General features: G+C 48.6%; 1 protein-coding gene across 3 annotated transcripts in view; it reads left to right on the plus strand.

Annotated features, from left to right (window-relative positions):
- The window catches only part of BRMS1 (BRMS1 transcriptional repressor and anoikis regulator), a 32,283-nt gene that overhangs the window by 14,588 nt on the left and 3,603 nt on the right, over positions 1 to 14,092 (plus strand). For 2 of the 3 annotated variants that reach the window (XM_084824579.1, XM_084824577.1), the window contains exons 5-9: positions 1,118 to 1,197; positions 4,694 to 4,790; positions 9,565 to 9,657; positions 9,904 to 9,968; positions 11,322 to 11,361. In XM_084824579.1, coding sequence (XP_084680705.1) covers positions 1,118 to 1,197; positions 4,694 to 4,790; positions 9,565 to 9,657; positions 9,904 to 9,968; positions 11,322 to 11,361 — 375 coding nt within the window. Of the gene's footprint in view, positions 1 to 1,117; positions 1,198 to 4,693; positions 4,791 to 9,028; positions 9,370 to 9,564; positions 9,658 to 9,903; positions 9,969 to 11,321; positions 11,362 to 14,092 lie in introns of those variants that run through there. The other variant, XM_084824580.1, reaches the window with a different exon arrangement.

Here is a 14,092-nt window from a genome sequence, read left to right on the forward strand (position 1 = left end):
GAATTTGTGCAAATTTCGGGTAGATCTGCACAAATTCCAGCTGGACTCTGCCTAATTTGCACAAATTCTGGCTGGAATTTGCGCAAATTGAGCAGTTTCTGGCTGGAATTTGCATGAATCATGCAAATTGCCCCTGCAATTTGTGCAGCTTTCTGTTGACAAGAAGGAAAAACTGCAAAAAATTCCTGGATTTTGGGAAAAGCTCATGGCTTGGCTCATGAATGCAAGCTGGGCCGACGGTGGGGATCCATCGGGCCCAAAGAGGGCCAGATTTTCAAAGGACAGACATCCCTGTCTCAGAAGAATGGGCAGTGGGGTAGCTAGTGCGAAGGGGAAAGTTGGTCAACATAGTATGGTGTTCTGGGATGCCCATTTTGCACCCTTGGCCAGGTTATGCTCTGAGCAGGCATCGTCCTTACCTTGCCTGAATTACCCTGTTTGGGAGGGGATTTCTTATGGAGCAGCATTATCCTCATCAGCGACGGTGGTGCATCTAGGTAATTTAAGACCCTGGACTTTGTGGCCTTACGGGGGGGGCCCTTCCGAGCTCACAGCTCACGTGTCTGTTCTCCCCACCCCAACTGCCATCCCATGCTTTAAAACTGCTGCTGCTTTACTGCTCCGTCAGAACAACAGGCAAACCGTTTGCCAGCTGTTGCTAAAAAAAGAAGAGAAGAAAGGAGTACTCTGAGGTTGTGCGGTTTTGCATTTGGAACTCACTTCGTCAGAGCACCGACTCTGCAATCCTATGCATGTTTAGACAGGAAAAAGTCCTCCAGTTCCCAGCATTCCCCAGCTAGCATGGCTGGCTGGGAAATGCTGGGAACTGGAGGACTTTTTCCTGTCTAAACATGCATAGGATTGTGCCCTAAGGGGATGAAATTAAGGGGCCCTAAGGGGATGAAATTTCAGCAGCCCTCATCACCTGCTGTTCTCTGGGGGTTCACCGGCGGGGGGGGGGGGAGAGACACGTGAGAGAGGCTCTCTTTCCTAGCACTGGTCTTAGGCTTTGAAAGAAGATGGGGGGGGGGGTGCAGGGGAGTTGATCCCTGGCTCAGATTTCGCCTAAGAAGAGCGAAAGCGTCGGCTCCGTCTTCAGCGCTTTGCCTTTCCGCAGGGATCTACCGAGGCTTCTGCCTGGAGGTCATCCACCACAGACATCGGTGCGAGCTGCAGGGAGCACAGCAACACCTAGAGGTTCGAAAACCCTTCTCGCGTCTTTGTGTCCCTCCTCAAGTCCCTGGGGGCAGGGCAAGCACCCTCCAGGTGGTCCGCACTACAGCTCCCATAATCCCCAGGAAGTATGGCCAATGGTCAAGAAAAGTGGGGGTTGTAGTCAAAAATATCCAGAGGGCACCGGGTTGCCACACCCTGCCCTGCGGGAAACAAAGGGCCCCTGCTTCCTCGCCACCGCTTCCCAGGAGAGGGGCTGGGACCCAAAATCACACAAAAAAGTTTTTAGCGGGTCCTGGGGCTTCCTATTTTTTATTGTTAAAATGGTTGATATTTTATTTGTATTTATTCATTATTTTATTTGTTGCATTTCTGTCCTGCCTTTCCACCAAGGAGCCCAACCTGGCATACGTGATCCTCCGCTTCCTCAGTATATTATCGCCGCAACAACCCTGTGAGGTAGTTTAGGCGGAGAGTCAGTGACTGGCCCTAAGTCACCCCATGAGCTTCATGGCTAAGTGAGGACTTGAACCCGGATCTCCCGAATCCTAGTCCAACACTCTAACCACTACACCCCACTGGCTCTCTGTACGTAGATGGCTTTTACAGCTTTGGCTGTTGGGCAGGTGTCAGGGTTCTACCTTATGACCTGGACCCCCTGAGCAACTCCTTAAGGATCACTTGCCTCCTTAAGAGTCCCATCTTCCTTCTTTTCCCTTTCCAATAATGTGGGGTTTAGGCTGTGGATGTGGGGTGACTGACACTCTAGACACAGGGTTTAACCACAACAATTTACTGGTAAATTAAAGCAAGCACATCACAACTAAAGGTATTTACACATTAGAGCTGAGTGATACAAAAGGCATTAAGAGAAAACAAAAGTTGCAAAATGCAAATTCCTTTACCCTACCTGTACCTAGCCTTCCCCAGGCTGCTTCTTCTTGTTTCCTCTTCAGGCTGTGGTCTCCCCGACTCTGTTCTTACTGGCTGTCGCACTCTCTTTTTATACCCTCCTCCAAAAGTACTGTTTCAAACTTGAAGAAATGAAATTTACCAGGGGAAATAACGGAAATTTAACTGGGGAAGTGAAGCTACTCCTCTCAGGGATACCCCCTCCCAACAAAAAAAATCCCCGGGCCTCTAAGCCCAACCTTTTTTTCCCTTTGCCTCTGTAGGCCTCAAATCTTCACAGCAGGATAGAATTGTAAGAAATGAAATGAAATTACTGTATTGTAATTTTCCAGGTTTTAATCTCTGTAAACCACCCAGATTGCTTTGGCTGGTAGGTAGGACAGGAATGCAAAGAAAGGAATGAAATGAAATATGGGAGGTGATGTCCCTTTTCCTCATCCCAGAGGGCCACGGTTCAGGAGAGGTCAAAAACAAGAACAGTATCATAATACTATAGGGCAGCTTTCCTCGACCTGCTACTTTCCAGATGTGTTAGACTACAACTCCCATCAGCCCTAGCCAGCATGGCCATTAAACCCATTCAATCTAGTCCTGCCCTTTGGGATGGCGGAGAACAAGTCTTTGCCCTTCAGATGTATGGAGAGTGCTCTCAAGTTCCACCGTCCCCCCAACATACATGCTCATTCTTCCCTTCTCCAGGCTAAACATACCCAGTTTCTTCACCCTTTCCATATCCCTGACAACCTTAGTTGTCCTCCTCTGAACACATTCCAGTTTGTCTACATCGGGGTGCAGAACCTTCAGCCCCAGAGCCAAATCCGGCCTTTTTGAGTTTCCCAAATGGCCACGCCCCCTTCCCCCAACCACCAATTGTTTGTGATTTCTCAGCTTGGTGCGTTTTTCCTGATCCAAAACGGTTGAAATTCCTCTCCTTAGTTTTAAGTTAAAATATGCTGTTATTTTCTCTCTGCCCACCACTGGAATGCGGCCCCAGAGAGCTTCTTCGAAATCTGCCCCTTGGGCTCAAACAGGTTCCCCACACCTGGTCTACTACATCCTTCTGTGGCCATATCATAAACCAATGTATAATGGAATTAATTTTCTTGACGTGTGGCAATCCAGAGTTGGACACATTATTCCACATGAGGCCTGACTGGTGAAGGATAAAGCAGAACCCCTGCTTCTCAGGAAACGATGGTTCTCTTAATGCAGCCTAAAATTGCATTCACCTTTTTTGCAGCTGCATCACACTGCTGACTCATGTTCAGCTCGGGATCAACTGTAATCCCGAGATCCTTTTCATATACTGCCAAGTCAGCTATTCCCCACCCTGTAGCTGTTTATTTTATTTGGCCTAAATGCACAACTTCCAAAGCATTACGTGGGGGAAAGCAATGGACTGCAGCATGATCTTATATCCTAGTCTGAAATCCCTAAATCAGCTTTCTACTCACACATTAAAATTACATGTGCAAGCTTCCAGGACCCAGTAATTAGCAACTAACAGCTGTGTTCTTTAGCAAGAAGCTTGAGCAACACTTTCTTGCTGACCAGTATCTTTACATCTTAATTCGAGAGTGTGGTAGAAAAGCCCTTGCCTCTTTAATTAGCCAGAGGACTAGATTTAAGGGAAACGAGTCCAGTTTCAGGCTGTCCTTCCAACAACTATTCCCTTGTTCAGCGCACACAACCTGGGGTTTGGTTTCTTCGTTGCATGAATTGCTAGAATAGGGCTGCAGAACTTTGGGTACACACCCGAGCCAAAGCTAGGAATCCACCATACGACTGGTGGTCGAGGTAAAGAAGGTGGGGCCAGGGAAACTGGGCGGAGCCCTCCGGGGACCCCAGGCAGGCCAGATGTAGCCTGCAGGCCTCAGATTCTGCACCCCTTAGCCACAGTGTCAGACTAGGACTGAGAAGACACAGGTTTGAATCCTCACTTACCCAGGAAGCTCACTGGGGGACCTGGAGCCAGTCTCTCTCCCTCTGCCTGACCTACCTCACAGGGTTCTTGGGAGGATAAAATGAGCAAGGGAGTACTGCATACGCTGCCTTGAGCTCCGTGGAGAAAGGCAGAATATAAATGTCATACATCAATGGCTGCTTCTCTTTGGAGAGTGCAAAAACCAGCCGTTATTCATCTCTGGCGTTAATCAGAGCCCTCAAGAGGCAGAGAGCACTAGTAAATACAGGGGGCAAAGGCATCCAGAGTAGACCCCAAAAGGAGAGAAACGTCTCAAGATGCAAAGGTTTTGTTTATGGAAAGCCAAAGACTAGTTGCCAGTGAATTACAGCAGGAGACATTTGTTATCAGAATCTCTGCGGACTTTTTTATAACCCCTTGAAGAAGGCCTTGAAATAAGAAAAGAGGCCGAAATGTGTCGGGCTCTCGATAAATAACATCTTTACATCCTGAGACGTTTCTGTCCTTTTGGGGGCCACTAGTAATAACAGCCACCACGATACGTAATCCTCACGTTGGCAAAGGGGAAGGTTATTTACAGATGCCACCGTGCCAGGTCTAGGATTCATAGAAGCCCAGCTGAGTGGTAATGAAGAGAACGGATGCCGTCCATTTCGCCGATTGTTGCTCTGCTCCCCCACCCAGAGTGAGAAGCTGCTGCTGTTTGACACCCTCCAGGAACGCCTGTTGGAACGGATCCAGCGCTTGGAGGACGACCGGCACAGCGTGGGCCTCACTTCAGGTCAGTACAGCAGCGCTCTCACTTGCTCCTGCCACTGTAAACATGGTCCCATTTGGGGGGAGGGCCGTAGCTCAGTGGCAGAGCACCTGCCTCACATGCTGAAGGTCGCAGGTTCGATCCTCGGCATCTCCAGTTCCCAGTGGAGGCTGGTGGCTCTGACGTCAATGGGGCGGTGAATCCGCTCCGGGTTTCAGTCAGAACTCTAATATGAGTATTGACACTACAAACTTGTGTCTCTTTCTAGCTGTCATGGCTTCACTCAAAGAACCCTGGGATTTAGAGATGCTTGGGGGGCGGGATATATGGAATACAAAGCTTTCTATCACAAAAATCCACATTGGGGATCTGTAGGGAAGGGACTGAAAATAAAGATTGCCAAGATCATACTCCCCTTATACAAATCTATGATGCGATCCCACTTGGGATATTGTGTCCATTTCTAGTTACCGCACCTTGTAAAGGATATTGTAAAACCGGAAAAAGTGCAGAAATGGCCATCCCAAATGATCAAGGAGCTGGAACAACTCCCTTATGAAGAAAGCTTACAACTTCTGGGACTGTTTAGCTTGGAAGAAAGGCGAGGAAGGGGAGGCGTAGTAGAGGTGTACAAAATTATGCCTGGTGTGGAGAAAATGGATAGGGAGATGTTTTTCTCCCTCTTTCATAATGCTAGAACCTAGTGGGGTTATCCCAGGAAGATGACTAGTGGGAGATTCAGGATAGACAAAAGGAAGGTTTTCTTCACGAAACGCATAGTCAGAGTACGAGATTTGCTGCCATAAACGTGGCGATGGCCACCAACTTGGATGGCTTTAAAAGAGGGTTAGAAAAATTCATGGAAGATAAGGGTATCAGTGGTTAGCAGTGATGATGGCTATATATTTCCTTGGAAATCAGAGGCAGTCTGTTTGCCACTGAACACCAGTTGCCAGGAAACACGAGCAGGAGGGTACGATTGCTCTCCTGTCCTACTTTTGGGGTTCCTGCTGAGACAGCCAGTTGGCCGCTCTGTAAGCAGAATGCTGGACTAGATGGAACTTCACTCGGATCCAGTATGGCTCTTCTTATGTTCTTCTCAATGTGTCTGTTAAAGAGGATGCATATACAGCTACATGCCAGTGAAAGGAACCCAGCGAGCTGCTGTACACCAGATCTGGCAACATGTCTATATAGCTGACTATTGTCTATTTTGTCTGGCCTCAGTTCTTCCAGGTCCCAGGCAGAAAAAGTTTTTTTCCTCCATCACCTGCCACCTAATTTTTTATTAACTGGAGAAGGTGGGGATTGAACCCGCGACCTTCTGCGCACAGAGTGCATGTATTCCACCACTGAGCAAAGGCCCTTCCACAATTGGTATGCCATTCAGCTTTCAATTAATCAGATTTTCAGAGCCTCGGGTACATGCTGAACACGTTGTGACCTGTCATGCTCATCTTTTTCCATATTTGCTGGTTGTGTATCCGTGCGCTGTGTGTTTGGGAAACCATTAACGAGGATGTTGTCAGCCGTGAGATCTTGATCTCCCGTTGATACTTCTCCATGGAGGCTGGAAGAAGATTCTTTTTCTATCTTATAAAAATGGAGTATCAACTGCTCTCTAAAAATAGAGAGCTGTCAGCCGCTGCAGCGAAGCCAGGCTGGAGTGGAAGTCTCCAGATGTGCCTTCAGGAATGCACTGGCCTCTTTGGTTGTGGGGCGTGGCTGTTAATGGATCAATTGACAGAACACATACAGCTGGGCAAAGTCTTCGGAAACAACCACCCTGCTATCTTGAAATGTGGCTTTTGTTTATCTCCCTTCGAGATGCAAACAAATCTACGTTTCCTAAAAGAGATGCGTGCAAAGATATAGGGGTGCAGCTAGGTAATTGTCAACCCTGGGCTGAATGGTCTTATGGGAGCCCTCTTTAGACGGCCATCTGCGTCACTTCAGTTGTGAAGCACATGGCTGATGTTTCTCTCACACCCTCCAACTGCCATTCTACGCTTTAAAAAAGCTTCTTCGTTCCTGATATGTCAGGTCAGGGGTAGGCAATGTGGTGCCCAAGCGCAGCAGTGCGCCCCCTGACACCTTTCGTGGCATTCACCAAGGTGCCCTACGCATAAGAACATAAGAAAAACCCTGCTGGATCAGACCAAGGTTCCACCCAGTCCAGCATTCTCTTCACACAGTGGCCAACCAGCTGTCCACTGGGAACCCACAAATAGGGCATGGGCGCAAGAGCGCCCTCCCCCTCATGTTCCCCAGCAACTGGTGTACATAGGCCCACCACTTCTGGTGATGGAGGTAGCACATAGCCATCAGGACTAGTAGCCCTTGATAGCCTTCTCCTCCAGGAATTTGTCTAACCCTCTTTTAAAGCCATTCAAATTGGTGGCCATCACTACATCCTGTGGTAGCGAATTCCATAGTTTAACACTGCACTGTGTGAAGACGTCCTTCCTTTTTTCTGTCCTGAATCTCCCATCAATCAGGTTCATGGGAGGACCCCACTGGGTTCTAATATTTTGAGAGAGACAGAGAGAGAGAGAGAGAGAGAGATGTCTCCCTATCCACATTCTCCACCCCATGTATAATTTTGTACACCTAGAATCATAGAATAGTAGGGTTGGAAGGGGGCTATAAAACCATCGAGTCCAACCCCCTGTTCAAACCTCATCATGTCTCCCCTGACCCTCCTTTTTTCCAAGCTAAACAATCCCAGCTGTTGTCACCTTCCCTCCTAGGGGAGATGCTCCAGCCCCTTGGTCATTTTAGTTGCTCTTTTCTGCACTTTTTCCAGCTCTACAATATCTTTTTTTAGGTGTGGTGATCAGAACTGTGCACAATATTCTAACTGTGGCCACACTATGGATTTGTATAAGGGCAGGATGATATTGGCAGTTTTATTCTCAGTTCCCTTTCTAATTATGCCTAACATGGAGTTTGCCTTTTTCACAGCAGCCAGCTGCACACTGGGTTGACATTTTCATCAAGCTGTCCACCACAACCCCCAGATCTCTTTCTTGGTCGGTCACCGCTAGCTCAGATCCCATCAGGCTGTACTTGAAGTTGGGATTTTTTTGCCCCAACGTGCATCACTTTACACTTGCTTACTTTGAACCGCATCTGCCATTTGGATGCCCGTTCTCCCAGTTTGGAGAGATCCTTTCGGAGCTCTTCACAATCCCTTTTTGTTTTAACCACCCTAAATAATTTGGTGTCAGCAAATATGGCCACTTCGCTGCTCACTCCTAATTCGAGAACATTTATGGACAGGTTGAAAAGCATTGGTGCTAATACAGATCCCTGTGGGAGCCCCTCCCACTTTTCTTTTTAATCAACACATTTCCTTACCAGCAGCTGGGATTGCTGTGAATTAGGATTCTGTTGGTGCCGACAATTGTTGGTTCAAATGAGTTGTGTTGTGGGGTGCTCAGACCCCACCTCTGACCTATACTCAGTCTTTGGGGCAAGTTATTTGCCTTTTGCCACACCTCCCATGGCAGCCATTTTGTGGCAGTGCCCAGGACAGTTTCTCCAATTGCCAAATCTGCCCATGGGCTGAAAAGATGGCATTCCCCTGTGTTAGGTTCTGTTTGCCAACCCTGAATAATAATTCTCTGAGTGTGTGGAGTTCTGCATTTCAAACCCGCTTAAACCAAGCTCACTGAAACCATCACGACTTCAAGAATAAAATGGGGTTTCCTTTTGCATCTGCTGCTCTCTGGGTGGTCACTGGAGGTGTGTGTGCTGGGCTGCGGAGCCCTGGACTTTGGCCCCAAATCACTGTTTAATATATCCTCATCGTTTAATTTACATGCCGCTTTTCCACAAAAAGTCTCCAAAGCGGCTAACGAAACAGCAATACAAAAACGAAAAAGCACCAATACATCATTACAAAAATGAACAACTATTTCACTGATACCAACATCACATTTCAAGTTGATTACAAAATAGGCAAAATCAAATCAACACAATACCAATTAGTATTTATCAGTAATGCAGAACCAGAGCCAAATAAGCTAAACTGTTCCTATGTATTAAGGCTTGAATAAAGATTGCAAACTGCAAACAGCTACCCCAGGAATGCCAAGTTCAGGAAATAGCAACCAGATTTCTTACAGCCTTCAGCAGCTGATTCCTCCCATGCTCCACTCTTGTCATACTGGGGAAGTTCTCAAGGCTCCAACAGAGACAAGGGGGGTGGTGTTTAGTCTCTTCCTCTATGCTCTGGATGTTTCTGCTGCTTCTTGCAGGGCCTGTGATGGCAGCAGATATAAACCCAGCCATTCTGGAAACCCAGTGTTTTCAGTTTCCTAAAGGCAGAGCTCACGATATACCACTCTCAAATTCCACCCACTCTGCGAAGATACGTATTTACTGTCGATTCTCTTGTTGCGGCTGTATCTTTCCTTTTGACCGCTATAACTGTTCACGAGTTGGGAAGGGTTGCAGGAGGAGGCTGGCTTGTGCTTTGGAAAAGGCTGCTGCAGTCCGCAAGGTAGGCTTTTGTCATGGCTGAACTCCCCACACCACCATGATCTCTTGACGCTTTTCTCCAGTGTGGCAGCTGAGCCTTACAAAGCGAATCCCGCGAGTTGTAGATTGGTGTGGGGCAAGGGATCTCAGATCTTCTCGGGGGAGATCCCTGGCCCCCCTCACAAAACTGCAGCTCCTGGAATTCCACAGGGAGTGGGAATAACGGGGAATCCATTTTGGACAAGAGTGTCAATAACCCTCTGTGCTGAAGTTTCTTGATGGGGGGCGGCTTCCCCTTCTCTTCCTCTCCTAGAATGGTGGGACGACAAGCTTCGGCCAAAGCACAGCGCGAAGGACTGGGACCCTCTCCGGCCAGGCAAGAGGAAGAAACCTCCACTGGTGTCCGATATCCTTTTGCACAGCTTTCCCCAATGCGTTTGCCATGGAGAGGCAACGCCAATGTTCACTCACAGTGAACCATTGCCTAGCCAGGCGGGGGGCTGCTTTCACAGCTTCTCATGCAGGGGGCCTGCAAAACTGCGCCTGTTGTAATGCAGCCCAAAATTCCGCCTGGACAAGCGGGCAATGGGGGTGAAGGCCACTTTCTCATGGCTGCTTTTGCATAGTCTGCCCCTTAACTCACCTTTCCCACGCCCGTACATCGTCTACATGTTGCATGAGACGGATATCATGGAGGACTGGACAGCCATAAAAAAGGTAAGTCTGGGGGTGGGGCCTTCTCTGTGGGTTGGGGAGCCAGAGCTGTGATGTTCTCTCAGTGGTCTGGGAGGGCAGCAGGGGAGGCTGCCAAGGCAGGCCGGGGGAAGACCATCTGAAATCTTGGGCAGCCGCTTCCAGTTAGTGTAGACAATATGCAGCTAGATGGACAAAGCCTCTGACTTGATGTAAGACACGTTCCACTGTTCTTATTTAAGTCAGCCCTTTTCTCAAAACCATGAGGACTGGAATCCTCCTCTGTTGTTAGGCTATGGCTCTGTGGTTGAGCTTGTGCAGAGGATCCTAGGTTCAGTCCGTAGCGTCTCCATGTGTCTCAGACCCCTGGAGAGCCGCTGCAAGTTAGCGTAAGCCATAGTGAGGTAGATGGACCAATCGTCTGACTCTGTATAAGGCAGCTGCCTGTGTTCCGGAGGTTCTGAGTCAAGGATGTCAAGCCCCTTTGGCGAGTAAACATGGAGTCTGCTGTGATGCTCAGCTCTTCGTGTGCTCCGTTCTTAACACTTTGAGAAAGGAACTGGGTCTTGGGATGCCTCCCCAAGGGGAGACGTGATAGAGGTGTACCAAATTCTGCGTGGTGTGGAGAAAGTGGACAGGGGCCTTTTTCTCCCTCTCTCCTAATACTAGAACCCAGTGGGGTCCTCCCACACAGTTGATGGGTGGGAGATTCAGGACAGAGAAAAGGAAGGACGTCTTCACACAGCGCATAGTCAGACAATGGAATTCACTACCACAGGATGTAGTGATGGCCACCAATTTGAATGGCTTTAAAAGGGGAGAAAGTGAACGTTTGGCTCCTTTTCCTGTAATACTAGAATCCAATGGGATTATGGTGGGAGATTCAGGACAGATAAAAGGAAAGATGTCTTCACACAGCGCAGAGTTAAACTATGGAATTTGCTACCACAGGGTGTAGTGTTGGCCACCCATTTGGATGGCTTTGAAAGGGAGTTAGGCAAATTCCTGGAGGAGAAGGCTATCAAGGGCTACTAGTCCTAATAGCTATATGCTGCCTCCAGTACCAGAGGCAGTTTGCTTGTGTACCCCAGTTGCTGGGGAACATAGGCGGGAGGGTGCTGTTGCACTCCTGTCCTTCTTGTGGGTTTCTCATGGGCAGCTGGTTGGCCACTTTGTGAACAGAATGCTGGACTAGATGGACCCTGGTCTGATCCAACAGGGCTGCTCTTATGTTTCCCATCCCCCTTTTCTAAATCAGGACAAATCTCTTCCTTGGAGCTGGGGAGGCTGCAGAGCAGGCAAGGAACTCCGGTTGTCTGTCTGTCCCTGTGTGTCACGCTCTCTTTCTCTCAACACTTTCTCATTCTTTTTTCCCAGGCTAAAGCCGCAGTGTCCCCCCCGAAGAGGAAACTAGAAGGCAAGAGCCCTGTTCTTTCTCCCTTCCTTGCAGGGAAAAGGGTGTTTGATCTTGGGCCTCCACCCCCCTCTCTGCCTTCCAAGAGACTCCTGGCTGGGATTGGGTGCCTGGGAGGGTGCAGGGCTCAACTCAGATCAGAGGTGGAATTTGGGGTGGGGCAGGCCTTGGCCCAGCATGCCTAGTTATTTTAAAGGGTGGGCCCGGCCTACCTAGTTATTATCTAGGGGTCTTGCTATTGAAACTTTTCCTTGTCTTAGGTTAACCAAAAACGATAGAAATATTTAGTGCAAATCTGCTGCTGCCGCTGGGGCTAGTAGTCTGAGAATGATTGGGTAAAAATACGTTTGCCCATTTCCCTTGTGACTGGACCAACGTTACTCTTTAAAAATAAATGTACTACAAATAAACTTTCAAAGGTGAAAACAAAACAAAAAAAGATGTTCTTTTTAAAAAGATCATTCACCATTTCTTCAAGTTTGAGGTTGAAAACACGTGATGTAAGATTTCTCTCTCCTCTGTCTGGTGGCCTTTCAGCTCTTTCTCCTCAGTTTCTCTTCCTCTAACTATCCCCAACTGACTATTCTTCAGGTCCTTTCCCAACATTATGTGCCTGTCCTTTGGCCCAGCACTCTAAGACCACACAGGAGGAAGCATTATTATACGTGCATATACACACTGTGTCACATGTAACATTACATGCACAGTTTGGGGCATATGCATTAACCTCCCCTTTGCCTCAATCCTCTCCCTTCCCAAGGTGCCGAAAACTCGAGCTTTCAACTTTTGTCAAAGGTTCATAATTTTTTGCACATCTGCACTGCACAGGCTTCAGTTTAAAACGAAAATGAGCAAAATCAGTCTCGTAGATCTCTAGTAATAAGCTTTACACTACTGTATTCTTATATAAGATTTTAATTTTAGGTTTTTTTAAAGAAGTAAACACACACGCACACCATCAAATAGACTACAGCAGGGGTGTTGAACCTCTTTCAACCTAAGGGCCAAATTCAGTTTTGGAGAAACTCTTGGCGGCTGCATTCTAGTGGTGGGTGGGGCTGAGGCAAAAGGGGTGGGGCCAAAAATATTTTTATTTGTTTATTTGAAGTGTTTTTATGCTGCTCCTCAGCCAAAAAGACCCCCAGAGTGGCCTACATACAATCAATTAAACAAGACAGTCCTGACTGCGGGTTTACAGTCTAAAAAGACATGACACACAAGGAAAAAGGAATGGGGAGGGAGGAGGGGGAAAACTGATTCTTTCAGCAGGGCTGGTGGAATAGCCCTGCTCTCCCTCTCATCTCCCTCCATACAGCCTGCAGGAATGGCTGGTGATAGCTTAGAAGCCAGGGTCTGGTGCAGACGGGACACTGATTTGAAGCCCTGCGCAGCTTTTTTTCAGCCATTCTCTCCACAACTTGTGTGCCCCTAATCTCCACTCCTTCCCAGCAGCCCTTCCTGTAGTCCAGGGCTGGGGATCCTCAGGCCAATCTGGCCCCTTCTGGGTTCCCTAGATGGCCATTCACTCTTCCCCTTCCCCTCTAAAACCGATCATTTGGCTGTTTCCCAGCTTTTGTGCAGCTTTCCCCCTTATTCTGAAAGGTTGAAATGCCTCTCCTAAGGCTTAGTGACCAGCAGTTACAGCTTTCAGTGACAATATGCTATTGTCTTTTGTAATTTTGGCCCCGCCCCTTTGGCTTTCGGCCCCGCCCGCCACTGGGATGTGGTCCCTGAGAGTTTCTCCGTGTACCCAGTCCCACTAACATGCACCTGGCGTTTGAATGGAGGATGCCTTCTGGGATTGGTGCCCTTCAGAAGCCCATCTTAATGCCGATGGATTCCCAGAGCCTTGAAGGGGAGCTGTTGGGGCAGCTTCCCCTGCTTCTGGCAGCTTCTCCAGACAGTTCCTGATGCCCCTGCCCCTTTGCTCCCTCTTGGGTATTAACCTACAAACGCCTAAATTCTGGCAAGATGGAAGCCCTGTGGGTGAGTGGTTCCTGAATCCGGGAGACAGGCGCATTGCCTGTTTTGGATGGGGTTGCACTCTCTCTGAAAGATCAGGTCCATAGTTTGGGGGTACTCCTAGATCCATCACCGTTGCTCGAGGCCCAAGTGGCCATGGAAGCTCAGAGTGCTTTTTACCAGCTTCGTCTGGTTCGCCAACTATGGCCTCTCCTGGACAGGGATAGGCCACAGTGGTACAGGCATTAGTCACCTCAAGACTGGATTACTGCAACGTGCTCTCTGTGGGGCTGCCCTTGAGGCTGGTCCGGAAGCTGAAGCTAGTGTGGAACGCAGCAGCCCGGCTGTTGCCGGGAGCTGCCCCTTTTCAGCCTGTAACTCCTTTGCTGAGGGAACGGCACTGGCTGCCTATTTGCTACTGGGCCAGGTTCAAGGTATTAGTACCAGTGTACAAAGCCCTAAACAACTTGGGACCAGGTTACCTGAGAGAGCGCCTTCTTCTTTACCAACCCGCCCAGTCACTGAGGTCATCGGAGGGCTGGCTCCTGGAAGTTCCGCACAGACCTATGGCCCGAATGGAGTCCACCAGGAGACGAGCCTTCAGTGTGGCAGCCCCCTTTCTTTGGAACTCCCTGCCCCTGGAGGTCAGGCAGGCACCAATACTGCGTTGTTTCCAGCACCTCCTGAAAACAGCACTGTTCCAGGAGGCATTCCTTAATTGACCAGTTATGGTTTTTACTGGCATTGTGTTTTTAAACAAGTATAATTTTAA

Source organism: Heloderma suspectum, chromosome 17 (genome assembly GCF_057233095.1).
Source record: "Heloderma suspectum isolate Gila_16-S chromosome 17, 16-S_ref, whole genome shotgun sequence".
In the NCBI taxonomy this organism is placed as follows: domain Eukaryota; kingdom Metazoa; phylum Chordata; class Lepidosauria; order Squamata; family Helodermatidae; genus Heloderma; species Heloderma suspectum.